General features: G+C 47.4%; 1 protein-coding gene across 1 annotated transcript in view; it reads right to left on the bottom strand.

The window, feature by feature from the left end:
* Positions 1-13,453, bottom strand: part of IGDCC3 (immunoglobulin superfamily DCC subclass member 3) — a 106,330-nt gene that overhangs the window by 39,183 nt on the left and 53,694 nt on the right. The window contains exons 3-4 of the mRNA XM_052808750.1: positions 4,160-4,304; positions 1,329-1,459 (exon numbers count right to left, since the gene is read on the bottom strand). Coding sequence (XP_052664710.1) covers positions 1,329-1,459; positions 4,160-4,304 — 276 coding nt within the window. The remainder of the gene's footprint in view (positions 1-1,328; positions 1,460-4,159; positions 4,305-13,453) is intronic.

Raw genomic sequence — 13,453 nt, 5'->3', positions numbered from 1 at the left:
ACCCAGCATCTCGGGGGGGTTCAGACCTGCATGGAGTCCTGTATCTCAGAGGCCACCCTGCCAGCAGGACATAGCCACAATTTGCAGGTGACTACTTCTTTGGCACTCTTATTTTCTCTGAAGGTAACCCACAAATGCTCTGAAGTCCAGGAGAAGCAAGCTGTCCTGTTTTCATACAAGTAGGTTGAGCATATCAAAGGCATTTCTAAGAGGGCACAAAGGTGTCATTCACTCCTGGCTGCTTGATCAGGCTGTGTTGGATGATTTGACTTAATACATCCCACTTCCTTCATACTAGGAGCAGCTACTGAAACATCAAGGGAGACTTCTGAAGCTAAAAGTGTTTTAAATTAAAAAGACTGACAAACAAAGAAAGCCTAACTAGAAGGTGACAATCTAACATCAGGTTAAGAAATTGGCTGACGAGTTATTGCTCAAAGGGGCTCCAAGAAATCAGCTTGGGTCCCACACAGACAGCTAATGGAGGATGAGCAATGGGCAGGTCAGTGAAGGGCAGCACAGCTATGGAAACGTGATAGTGTATTTGCACCCTAATCCTTCCTTCACTGTGCCTGAGGTCGTCACTTCCACATGCCATTTTGTGTACTTTCACAAACAGACCAAACTTGTGCACATGCAAAGCGTGGATGTGGGTTGCTTTGGTTTGCCCTTATAGCTTCATCACATCCTACCTCTGGCAGCATGAAATCAAACAGTAAGTATGTGATTTTGGCCCTTTTTTTGGAGAGGAGACCATAGGGCTTCATCATTTCTTCAGCTGGAGCTTTCAGAGGTGAAAACCTGTTTCAGCCACTGACTTCAAATGTGGATAGAGAACCAAGTCAAAATTCAGCCTGGGGTGCTCAGGGCTTCTTCTTCTCATCTTCCAAAGAAAGGTTAGCCTGCTTCAGTCACAATGCAATGCTAACAGCCTACAGAACATAATTTCCCTATTAGATAAATAATTGATCACCCTGTGTGCTGCAATTACTTCCAGAGTGGGCAGGTCTCATAAGGAAATGATGAATCTTCCACTTTTCCAAAAGAATTTATTTATTGTAAAGCTGCTGTAACTCATTTTCTCACCGTCCTCCCTCTACCCAGAAACTGGCACTAATTTACAGGCAAAGAGACAGATTTATCTGCTATCAAACAGACTGATCTGGCAGGAACTAATAACAATCCAGAACAAGGAAGGTGCTATGGCTGGACAGAGGGATGCTTCTCAGTGCTGATAGCCTAAAGCTCTCTTAAACTGTCCTGGGCCAGACCAGCAGTGGGAAGAAGAAGACAGAAAGACAGTCAGGAGAGTGTTTACTGGTACTAACCTGACACAGTGAGTCTGGCCTCCCGGCTGAACTTCACATTAGCAATATTGGTAGCCACACAGTGAAAAATCCCACTGTCTTCTGCTCTCAGTCCCGTAATCTGGAGGACCCCCTTGGGCAGCAGCGTGTACCTGCGGGAAGAGAAAAGCAGAAACAAAAACTTGCAAAGCAGGACATGATGTGAAAGCAGGCTACACACCCGTCCAGGTGAGGCAGGCTGGCTCCCCGCATCCCGGTGCAGAGGCATCAACACCACCTAGGAGATACAGCCCCTGGCAGGCTGAGCCCATGCTTACCCCTGCATCACTGCTTTATTTTTTTGGATACTTGAGCCTCTGATCTTCTTTTACAGGGGGGCATGTTCCCTTTCTTTATCTTCTGATGCATCCTTGAGAAAGGATGACTTTTGCTGGAAAGCTACAAAGTAGATGCTTCCTATTTAACCTGTGGAAAAGCTTTGGTAGTGCATTTGCATGTGAACACAGCTGACATGGGAGTTATCACTCACCAGCTGAAGCACAGTAACCATGGACAAGCATCAGGGGAAGTGTGTGCTCCACACTCCCAGGTCCAGGACTCAAATCCACATGACCTTAAAACCTCAAATGCATGGAAAGGCACATTTAAAATAGATACTGAGTCGGCATACATAAATATCAATAAATATTTTATATATTTAAAACATAGCTGCATTTAAATCATGCTTGCATACACACATATTTGTATACATACATTGCAGGTTGCTTGGCAACCATGTGTTTAAATTGGCTGGTAGTAAGTCATTACACTGTGATGAGTTAATAATCCATTTCCGTCTGGAAGATGAACAATATCTTTTTCCATATCAGCATATGGTTAAGTGCCTATAACCTGCTCCCTGCACTGGTTTCCAAACCCGCAGCTCGGCGTCAGTGGCAGCGTGACAGCAATCAGTTTTACACATCCCGAAGTTGATTGCAATCTCTCTGGGACTTTAAAATGCCCATTGTTTTGGATGAATTATACCACAAGAAGCTTTCATTTTTGTTAACAATCTGCCCACAGCATTAGAAGATTCAATTCCAAAGCTATTATTCTGCCTTCAAAGCCTCCAAGTGCAAGACTCGGCATACAAATTTATATACACTTTATACGCAGAAATGCACAAAGCATGATTAATGCAGAAATCCAATTCAGTTAGAGAAGCAACCCTCATCACCCAGGCCCATTGGTGTCAGAGATTAATCTACTGAGCTGACAATAAATACCTTCCCCAGTAACTTTACTCCTACAAAAAGCCAAAATCAGGACACTGAACGTAGGGAAACTGCTCCTAGTCCACATTCTCCCGGGCTTGGGCAAGCTCCCTTCCCTGGTGGAGAAGCAGCGAGGATGAGTACGGCTTGGGGCTCTCTGCATTGGAGAAAACTCTTGGCTCCTCAGTCTTGGAGGATAGAAGTCCTAGTCACACTCAAATCCCTGCCACATCTCTAACTATCTCCACACCTGTGACCCTGGGCTCAACTGGCAATAATGCACGAGGGACTTCAAAGAAACTTCACCTGTCCTGCAACGTCTCATCGGGATGCACACAAGGCATCAGGCCCAGTTCTGCACCCCTTACTTCTACTGATATCACCTTGGACCAGTTGCCCAGCTCCACCACATCCCCAGTTTAGCACTTGTGTGAGTAAGGAGCCTTCAGAGGAGATCAAGTTTAACGAATCAACCCTGTGCTGGGCTAAAAAAACTCAGATGAAAAACACAAGGAAAAACAAAACCTGACAGTTGCAGTTTTCCACAGCAGGGTTGGGCCTCTTGGGTCCTTCTACTGTAAGTTCACCGTAACGCTGAAAAGGTCAGGCATTGTTCCAGCCCTTGTGTTTTCTCCTGCCTCCAAAGAGCCCAACCACGTTCTGCTGCATAACTGACATTTTTAAGAATAGGGGCTTTCAGGAAAATATTTACAGCTTCCTGGTTTCGCCTATTCCCAATGCACGGATGTCAATTCACGACTGAGGTGTGCTGCGACCGATTGTCTCCCACCATCGGCTATGCGGCTCCTGAGCCACAGCTGGGACCACCGGAGGCTGCCGGCACGGAGCACGTGTTTCCTGCCACCTGTCCTCCGCCGGGCCCCACCGCTGCTTGGAGGATCAAAGCGTGATGAGGGACGTTTCCGACGCAATGGGAGCAGCCTGTCAAACACAGGAAGTGAGGACGTGCCGTCCCAGGTCTAGGCTGGAGAAGGGGGGCAGCTGGGGTTTCTCTTTAGGAGGATTGCATGGGAAACAGCAGCCCAGGGCACTGTGAGATGCTCTCTGCAGAGCTCCCCTGCTGCCACACACAAGGGAGTCCACTTGGGAAGGAAAGCCTAGTGGCCATCGTGTAATTCAGTGCTTGCAAGAGTTCAAGACCCACGTGAAAGACCCTCAGTCATGGATCTGGCTCGGCAAGAGTTGCACAAAATGGAGCCATGGAGGGATGATGGATGCCAAAGCTACCTGGCTCTGCTAGGATTGCTGGGTGGGCTCTTCATGCTGGAAAGTCAACCTGGAGGAGGGCTGATCTTTGCAGGGAAGGTCAATGCAAGCCCTTGCTCCCTCCAAAATCAGCTAGCAGGTTTTATCTAGCTGTCTTGGGAGATGCAGTATTTCTGCACAGTGTTTGGCCAGAAGGAGCCCAGACAACCCACAACATTAACTGAAAGATTCTTCCATGGCAGAAATGCTGGCCAAGATGCTCAGCCCGGGTTAGTTGTGTCCTAGCACAACTGTGAGAGCAATAACAAGACTAGCCACCTTTTTCCACCTGGAGAAAAGACAGCAGTACCTGGCTTGGACATGTCCTACCTTTCGTTGTCTGTGTTGACAGGCATGCGGTTCTTTTGCCAGAGGATGACTGGCTCAGGCAAGCCATGGATCTGGCACTGGAATCTCACTACACCACCTTCCTCCACCACTGCATTCTGAGGATGGATGTGGAAGTCAGACATTGCTGGAAGACATAAAGAGAAACAAAAATATTCACATGTGAAGAGATATCCAACATCTTCACATGACCTAGAAACACCACGATTTCCCAGACCTAGCAAATGGGACTGTAATGCAAGAACAGAAGACTGGTTTGCAGCCTAACCTCCTGCATGGAGAAACATGACTAGTGGCAAGCTCTTGCTATACATCTGCCTCTGCACATTGAACTGATTGACTCAACCAGGACAGGAGACAGTGCACCATGACACGCATGCTCCACAGCAAGGTCTACAGGGGCAGCGAGATACACAGACACTGCACTGGCACTTATCAGAGGTCATTCTCAAGAGCTTCAGCAGGCTTCGAATCCAAGCTTGTATCAGAAAAGAGATGTCTATCCTTTCTGTTGCTGCCAACGTCTTATCTGCTGTAAATATACTTCTGATGTGCATAGCTTGACTCCTAAACTCATTTTGTTTAAATACCTTGACCAAAAGAGCTCCCAGATACCCTAGTAAAACTTACAGCCCTTGATTTCCACCTCTCTTTGACAGGTGCTCCAGCTCATTGCATACTCTGCCTTCCAGCACCGCAGAAGGAACAGTCACATCCCCACACTGTGGAGCAACAGGCTTCAGCCGATAGAAAAAGCAGCTGCCAAGATCTCAGCAGCTCAGCAAACCGAGGCTTTTGGGGTTGGGACCACCCAACAGCAAACGACAAACCTCAGTGTGCCCACGCAGGATGAATACAGACTAGCCCGTTTCAGCACAGCCACAGCTGTAACCACTGTGTGGAAAGACTCTGGCATGCTGTTAGAGCTACATAAATAATACAGTAATTATTACCATTAATTAATTGGAAGGTGCTGCCTGTTGACTCTGCAATAAACATATTCGAAGCTAATAAACATCCCAGTGGTTATTTAGCTCATGATTCATTTATAGTGCCGCATCCACGGGAAGATCTCTCACACTGTCATACAAAATAAACTCCAAGAGAGCCCCCTGCTCTGCCACCCCAGCCCGATAATACCCTTCTCACCAGCAAGAAAGCCCTGTCCCCTTTTACATGCGTCAAGTGCAATGAATGTACCTCTGCTAAGGAACAAGCTGCCTATGTGTCGGGGCAGCTTAATCATTCATCTGCAAACTCCAGTTGGGCTCAGGCAGATGGGAGATGGCCATTAGCAATCATACATTAAATATGTGTTGCATTAACCCGCACTGCTCCCGCAACCACCGCTCTCAACCCACTGACTGCAGATTTGTTAAGCTGATTGAGTAACATAGAGCAAAGCCCCAGCCCCACACGGTTGTAGGGTTGGGAAGGTTTTGCAGCCGTGAGGTTGGGATGGGCAGCCAGCCCCACACTGGGATGCACTGATGGGAGCAGGACCGGGAGGTGGCTGTGCAATGCTCCAGCCAGATGAGAACACATCAGCACAAGCGAAAGATCATGCAAAATTATATTTCCCTTTCCCAAGATGAAAGCTAATGCAAATATCCTCCCTGGTAAGCAATGGAGCCCGGTGGTGGAACGGCAATTTACCCAATTCACACAGATTTAGCCTTGAAATGAGACTGCTTGTGGCCCAGAGCACTCAGCCATGTGGAAGGAGCCCAAAGGCTGCTGAGAGGTCTCCCACACCGGGTGATTCCCCTTCCAAGGTGGCAAGGGATGCTTCAAAAAATGGGGGGTTTAGGGGTGCCCACGGCAGGAGAGCTCGAGGGAGTCTGCAGAGTATTTCAAGGCTGCCTTTTGAAGACCTAGGCCAGGGTGAGCATCTTGCAACCAAATCTTATGAACTCTCACCAAGAAATGAATCCAAGAATTAATGAGAATGACACAAAGCTCTTTAATAAAGAAAAAAAAAGCAACAAAAAAAAGAAAAGCAGAAATTCAGATGCCTGCAGGAAAATTCCTTTCAAATGTACAGATGCTCAGTGCTGAGGTTTTTCAGTGGCTGACAGGGTTGATAAGAAGAAGGAGGTGTGAATGAGAACAGCCCCAGCACAGACTTTGCTCTGCTGGCTACAGAATTCATTGCCATTCCTTTATTTCAATAATATCATCTCTTATAGGTAAAACTGCAGCAATAACCTCTACTCTTAAAGACACTAGTATTAATATTTATCATGAATAAAACATGGGAAGTTATAAATAATTCAGTTATAAGGATGTTAAGTAAAATATTACTCTTCAACGACCCTATAATGTGGCTTTGAAGCACAGTTTTATGTTAAATGCCTAGGAAATACTGTGACCCTTGCCAAGACCAGCTGGTTTGCAGAAGATGCATTAAAAATTCATGCACTGAGCTACAAAATACTATTTTTAAAACAGGTTTACGAGTTTATTTACAGTTGCAGAGACAAAAGCTTTTCTAGCATCTCCTGTAAAACAGCAACAAAACTTGAATGCGAGTGATACGTGGGATGCTGTTTTCAGCCTGGAAATAAATCACTGGGTGTAAGGAAAGAAGAGGAATAGGAGCACAACTGCTTTACAGGGCATTGCTCAGAGTGGCTAAATCTCTGCTGACCAATGTGAGATTTTTATATACATCCCAACTGACTGGAACAAACTCATACAGGGGAGTGCTTGCTCCTGTTTGTCACTTGTCTTTCAGCAGCAAATGCCAGGACCCCTGTTATCAGCTGGGCGCTTTTGTTTCAGCCGCCACAGAGAAGAGCTGCATGCCAGCCAGCCCAGGTGGGATTGGCCAGCAGCCAGGAAGCTGCATCTCATTTCTATGCTAATGGCCATAATAATTTTAAAAATAAATACACGCAATCACAATATTCACCCGTGAGCTCTTAAGAGGAGAGGCACCCTCTAATCCATCTGCCCGTAGTCTCCATCGTCCAGCAATGCAGCATCCACTTCTCAACAGAGGGACTGGTGCTGCTCCAGGCCCCTTTTGCTGTCATCAGATGGGGTGAGTGCAACCCTGTTCCCATTAAACTTCTCTCTGCCATCTCCATGCGTAGCATGGTACTATCCACATACATAGTGAGTGTGGGGTAGTCATCAAGCCATAAAATCAACCTAAATCACATGCACACTCATTGCTCCATATTGATGCTCCAAGTCACGGTGTCTCAGTGCTTCTGCTATCATCACACCTGGATTTTGGCCATGGTACACACAGAGCAGCACAGGGCAGGGAAAGACAAACCAAAATGGGCTCACAGCAGATGGGGAATGATCCTAGCAGCCCTCCCACACTGCAGGCATGGGTGAATCTCCTCCCAAAGGTGTTGGCCAAGGCTAGGTTCAGATTGAGTTGTCTACAGCCACACTGACACATGAGGCAGAGGAGTTGTGCTTCATCTCTCCTTCCCCCATGTTGTATCATGGAGGACCTCAACTAGGATGAGGTTGGATCACAGACGAGGCTCTTCCCTAAAGAGAACCCCACGCTTGGGATCTCCCACCATCTAACCCCCCATTGGGATGCAGTCCCCGAAGGTATGCCCTATGGACACAGCACAGGTAAGCAGTAACTCTTATCCTCACCCATATTCACAGAGGATTCGTTCTGGCAAACGAATTTGCTGGGTCTCCTCTAATCAAAGCGCAAACACTCTCTCCTTCCTAATGGGCCCCGTGGAAAGGCCAATGGAATAAAAATGAAAATAGGTATCGAGTGAAATTTTCTTTACTCAATGAAAAACTAAATTGAAACCATTAGTGGCCAATCCTTTTTTGCTCAGTACAGCATTAGTGCTAAGCCAGAGATTGACCTAGATTTGATATAGAAAAAGAAAACATTAACTTGGTATGTCAAAGCAAATCCCAGGCCTGTTAGAATCATTAAAACGCAAACATTATTATGAACTGCAGGCACAAGGGGAGGAAGAAGACTTGAAAGGTTCAGTGCCAAGCCTGGTTTTAGGAGAGTATTTGGGAAGCCCAGTTAGTTCTGCAATCACATTGCTTTTTGCTTTTAAATTACTTATGGGGAAACAGATACCCAAGTTGGCTCTGACACAAGGGGATGCTGGGGAGGAGCCGAGCATCCTCACTGCCACTGAAGCCAGGCAGTCCACAAATGATAGTCCAGAAGCAAAGACCCTTTCTCCACATTTCTGCCACCAACCTGTCAAATTCAGACCAATGCAGGCACGCGGTTAAAATGCCTCAAAGTTGACACAGTACAAGGAACAGGAGTTTAATGTAGACGTGCCTCTAGTATCTGGGCTCCCAGAGACCCCTGCCAAGGAGGGCAAGATCCGTCAGCTCCATTACAACTGATGAAGGTGAAGTCTGAGAGGCAAATGGTTTGCCCAGTGTAAGAGAACAAGCCATGGGCAGAGCCAGCCCCTTCCAAGAGTGGCTCCATCCTGATGCTGGTGACAGCTGCTGATTTTCACACTGAATTTTCCAGCTTACTAATAAAACTGAATTTCCCCTCGGGTCAGCAGAAGTCAGGGTCATTTTTAAAACACAATGACCACCGTGCCAATTAAACCCAGACCTAAACCACTCCCAAATCAGGCTGACAGCCCCAGCAGAACCAACCCTTGGTATCCGTAAGATTTATTAAGCACCCATCCTCCTTGGCACTGCAACTCCTTCCCAAACTCTTTCCCTGCTCCAGAGCAAGCAGAGGGATTACATCCTCTTCCATTCCCTCCTGGCTTAGGAGACCTTCACCATGAAGTTAGCAACCTGCCAGGGAGTATTTTCAAGGACGTCGTCAGGTGAAGGCTTAGCAGACATAGGTCTCGTATTTGCTCCTCTCCATACTCTGGAAATGGAGGATTTCCTTGCAAGAAAGAGCCAGCACAAAAGATGGGGGGCGTACGGGCACCACAAATCCCATGCTCTCCTATCCTCCCCCTGCTTTCGAACAGGGATACTTTCCCAAGTCTTCAAGAAAAAGACACCGCATCTTTTTTCTCTACATTTTTTTTAAAGATGCATTTTTATAAAGATAAAAAAAGCCCATGTCACAACAGCCCGGTGGCTACTCCAGCTGCAGAGCAGCCTCTGTGCCTGCGAGCTGGCCCTGCGTGTCTAATGATGCTATTGTGCGAGGTTGTTGCTGAACTGCCATGAGCCCAATTTTGAATGCAAGTTGCTTTGTGCATAGTGAAGCGTGAACAACAGCGCCGCCCATTTATCTATTTAATTCTCCAGGAGTAGCAGGAGCGGGGGCCTTCACTCACATCTAAAGGGAAGAAAAATGGCCTTTCTCTCAGCTTTGGAAAGGGAGGGAAATATTAAAGACCAGCCGTGCCTCTCCCAGCACAGAGGAAAATCCCCTCTGCCCCTGCCCACTAATCATAGGGGTGAAAATCCCAAATCTCTATTGTCCGTGCTGAGCCTCAGATCTCAAAAGAAAATGGGCTGCAAGACTCAGGAGAGTTTGAAGCAAGGAAGACATTTTGGAGGAATGTAGTTCATTTAAGAGGAACCAAAATACATGGTGAGATGAGAGAGGGAGGAAGCTCCATCTCGCTCTGTGCTGGGCAGACATAGAGCGAAAGAGGGTCAGTCCTGCATGCTTTTTATTTGCAATATTTGCAAACAAGTGCTTATTCCTCTTTTGCTTTGGCTGTCTTTTTCTCCCCCTGGAGCCGATATGACTGTTCAGAGCAGGGATGGAAGATGGTTCAGGCTCTCTGCCCTCTGCATTTTGCATCCTCATGTCTCTCTTGTTGTCACACTCAATCAAAGCTGAGTGAAATAATTTAAGCAAGGTTGAGATGACGCCCCATCTGATGGACTTCTCTGGTTGAGGAACAAAGTCTCCACCTGGACTGTTTTTTTTCCTTCTGCCCTAAGCCACTGGGACAGGGATAAAAGGGAGATAAACGAGCTAATGCCTCACAGTGGGACACAGCAGCTGCCCACAGGAGGGAACATGCAACAGATATTTTACAAGAGGAGGGGAAAAAAACAATCTTCCACTTTGTGACTCAAGTCCACCAGGAGGCAAATTGCTGCCTGATCTGGGACTATGGCTTCTTAATTTTTTGCATAACATGTGAAATGACTGTGAGCCAAATCCAGCTCAGGTCACCTCCCCGCCGCACTGCAACAAGCAGCACCAATGGAGTCTACCGACCCATGATTTACTGTTTGTTTTCGTGCTTTGAGAAGCAAGAGGAAAAAAAGCACAGAGCCCTACGGGGGCTGCTTCTGCGTAGGGATGATAAATATCCTGCGAAAGTAATGAACACATCTCCACTGCACGCAGACCAGGGATCGGAGGGAATGTGCTCAGGGGTCCCTGGTTGCTCTACCCACCCTGCACAAGTGAAGGACCAGGGCTGGGAGGGGCAGGATGGGTTATCCCTGCAAAGGTCACTACAGGGATTTTATCGTGGCACCTGGAAAACCTTTGAATGCCTGTGCTGCAGCTCCACTCTTCTTCCTGAGGCTCCCTTGAAAGCGCTCTCCATCACCAGCACACCCAGCCTCTCCTGCACAATCACACGCGCCTCCAAGCTTGTCTCCCAGTCCTAAGAACATTTAGTATATTTATGGTATTGATTATAGGTCACTTATTGGAAAAATAACTACAACACCATCAGTTGTTGATGCAGGGGTACTCTCCCGTGAGTGGGAAAGATTTTTGTCTGGATAAATGCAATCTCTGCACCCTGCATGGAAATAAACAGGGGCCATACACTCCAAGGGCTGTTTTATACTGAAGTATCTCACAATTTCTATAAAGCTCACAAAGTGCTATCCCTCTGGAGAGAGACTGCACCCACACTGTCCCAGTACAGCATGCCAGGGAGCACCCCCAACATCTGACATCCCACCACCCTCGCTATCTTGACGTGGGAGGACAGAAAGTGCCAGGGCAGCTGCCCATGCCAGAGGAAACCCCTGAAAGCAGCTGGCCTTCGCCATGTTCTCCCTCATGCAGCAGCACTGCCCAAATGCTGCCTGCTCAGACCCAAGACCTCCTGCAACATGGCTGCAGCCAGAAATCATCCCAGCCTGGAAATAAGGAGCAGTGAGTCCCACTGCATCAGCACAAATGCCCTCTCTGAAGCCAGAGAGCAGCCAGGCCTGTCTGAGCATCCTCAAACCTTTCCTATAAACGTATCGGTCATTTTACAGAGACAGGCACAGGGGACACAAAGTGACATCCATGGTCACCACCCAAATCCAACATCATCCCTTGAGTACCAATGGCACACTCTACCCACGAGGCAATGCTGCTCCTTATAAATCACTTCAAAAGATGCATCTTGGCAATCTCACAGACCAAATTTCTCACTTCCCTCCATGTTCAGAGCATGCGGCAGCATCCCATTGCATTACCTGCTATGTAGAGCAGCACAGCAAACAGCCCAATGTGGTTATTCGTCTTCCAGCACCCTCTTGTTTTGCAGTGGAATCAACTAATAAACAGCCCCTCTAGTGGTCTCAAATTCGTTTCAGGGAGAGAAGTTGTTTCTGGTGAAGAGGGAGGCATCACTGGGAGAGACCTTTATCAGGGAGTGCTATTGCAGTAATTTTTCAAGACGAAATTGCTCTCTGGCTCATGACAGCATTTAGTGTATCCTGAGGCAACCATTTGTGAAGCCAAACCTGTGGTCCTGCTGCCCTGCTGCTGGAGGGAAGGGGGAGTATTAAATGTCATAAACAACTCTTAATTTCCTTGGGTGGACTGCATATGGGGCTAGTGATTCTGCAGTGCAGGAGGAGGTTATCTATCCATCATCATTACAATGCTCCAGCACCAAGGGTGATGTTGGCCGGGCAACACTGGCCGCTGTCACACCTGCCCAGTGGCACTGGTCACCATGAAGGGCTCCTGTGTTTCTGTGGGGTGACTTCTTAAGAAACACCAACATCACACGAGGCTCCCCCACCCCAAAGCAGGGCTCCTCTTCAGCATTGCAAGTAGATGCTCCCTCCACATGCTCCCTCCTGTGGCATCCACAGCTCACCCTGCTTCGGGCAACAGCTTCTTCAGGACCCCACTGCCTCCCAGGCTTTCCTCTGAAACACACATTTGCTCTTCACAAAATACCTATGATTTATCCTACTCAAGTGCCCCTGCAGACCCCTGAAATAATGAGAAAATGAAGGGCAAGCTGTCCCGCCAGCCTCCAGGAGAGGTTGGCTCAGCGAGGGCAAAGCAAAGCATGCAGCACGCTGCCAGCAGGCAGGTCTCTCCTGCCAGATTCCCATCCGGAGCTCCTCGTGTTTTTCCTACTCCAACACACACAATTAAGACAAATTACATAGTTACCATTTTGATTTGTTGCACAATAACACTGTTTTCCATCCCTCTCCCAATATTGATGGAGATGGTACAAGAGGAAGCTCCCACACAGCCATTTTTGGCCCTGGACCACTTTGTTTGCAGCCAACTGCTTCTGATATTGAGCGCAGATGAGCAATCCTGCTTTTTATCAGCTCTGAGAGGCAGCGAGCCATCCAAGCACAAGACGTTCTCCTGCCCCGCCACAGCCTTGCAACACCTCTAGGTAGAAACATCCCTGCTCAGACCTCCCGGTCTACAAAGCCAGCAGCCATTCCTGGTTTTTTGTGCTCGCCAACGAGCACACGCTTTGTTTCGGCATCTCCGGAGGCAATGGTGGAATCCAGAAAGGTGAAGGAAAGGAAGCTTTTCATCATGACTGCCCACGGAAATGCCATCAGCCCTGCTTTCAGAAAGGGAGCTGTCCTGATTTACAGGCTAATGAATTTTAAATGAGATGCATTTTTTAATTTTTTGTTGTCAGCCCCCATTTTTCTGCTAGCAATCATTCCAATAATAGCTTTAAATTTTCAGCATCTGTTTTTACCAGGTCTCTTGTAATTAGTTTACTAATGTATTTCACTGCGCCTTTGTTATTTTCAGAGAATTACTTCATTCCCAGCTATCAGAGATAGTGCACTTCAGTCTATAAGGAGTTTGGCCTTTGTTCCCTCATGGTTATTCACATGGGGGAAGATGGCTCAGTGAATGACAAGCCGTTCTATCACCACACATTCTCCATTTAATGTCTTTATACTGGCTCATTAATTACCACAGAAAACTCCTTTCTGAATGGAACCTGTGATTTATAGAATACTTGGGCAAGGTGCCATTTTTATCGGGCTGACAGCAAACAGCACCAGTGCTGGTAATTCACTCTTCATTTTCCCTTCTGCTGCAGTGGGGTGAGCCCTGCCGTGGTGGGAGTTTTG

Source organism: Harpia harpyja, chromosome 14, assembly GCF_026419915.1.
Source record: "Harpia harpyja isolate bHarHar1 chromosome 14, bHarHar1 primary haplotype, whole genome shotgun sequence".
Classification (NCBI taxonomy): Eukaryota; Metazoa; Chordata; class Aves; order Accipitriformes; family Accipitridae; genus Harpia; species Harpia harpyja.
The sequence above is the reverse complement of the archived record's forward strand: the minus strand, read 5'-3'. Positions and strand labels throughout refer to the sequence as shown.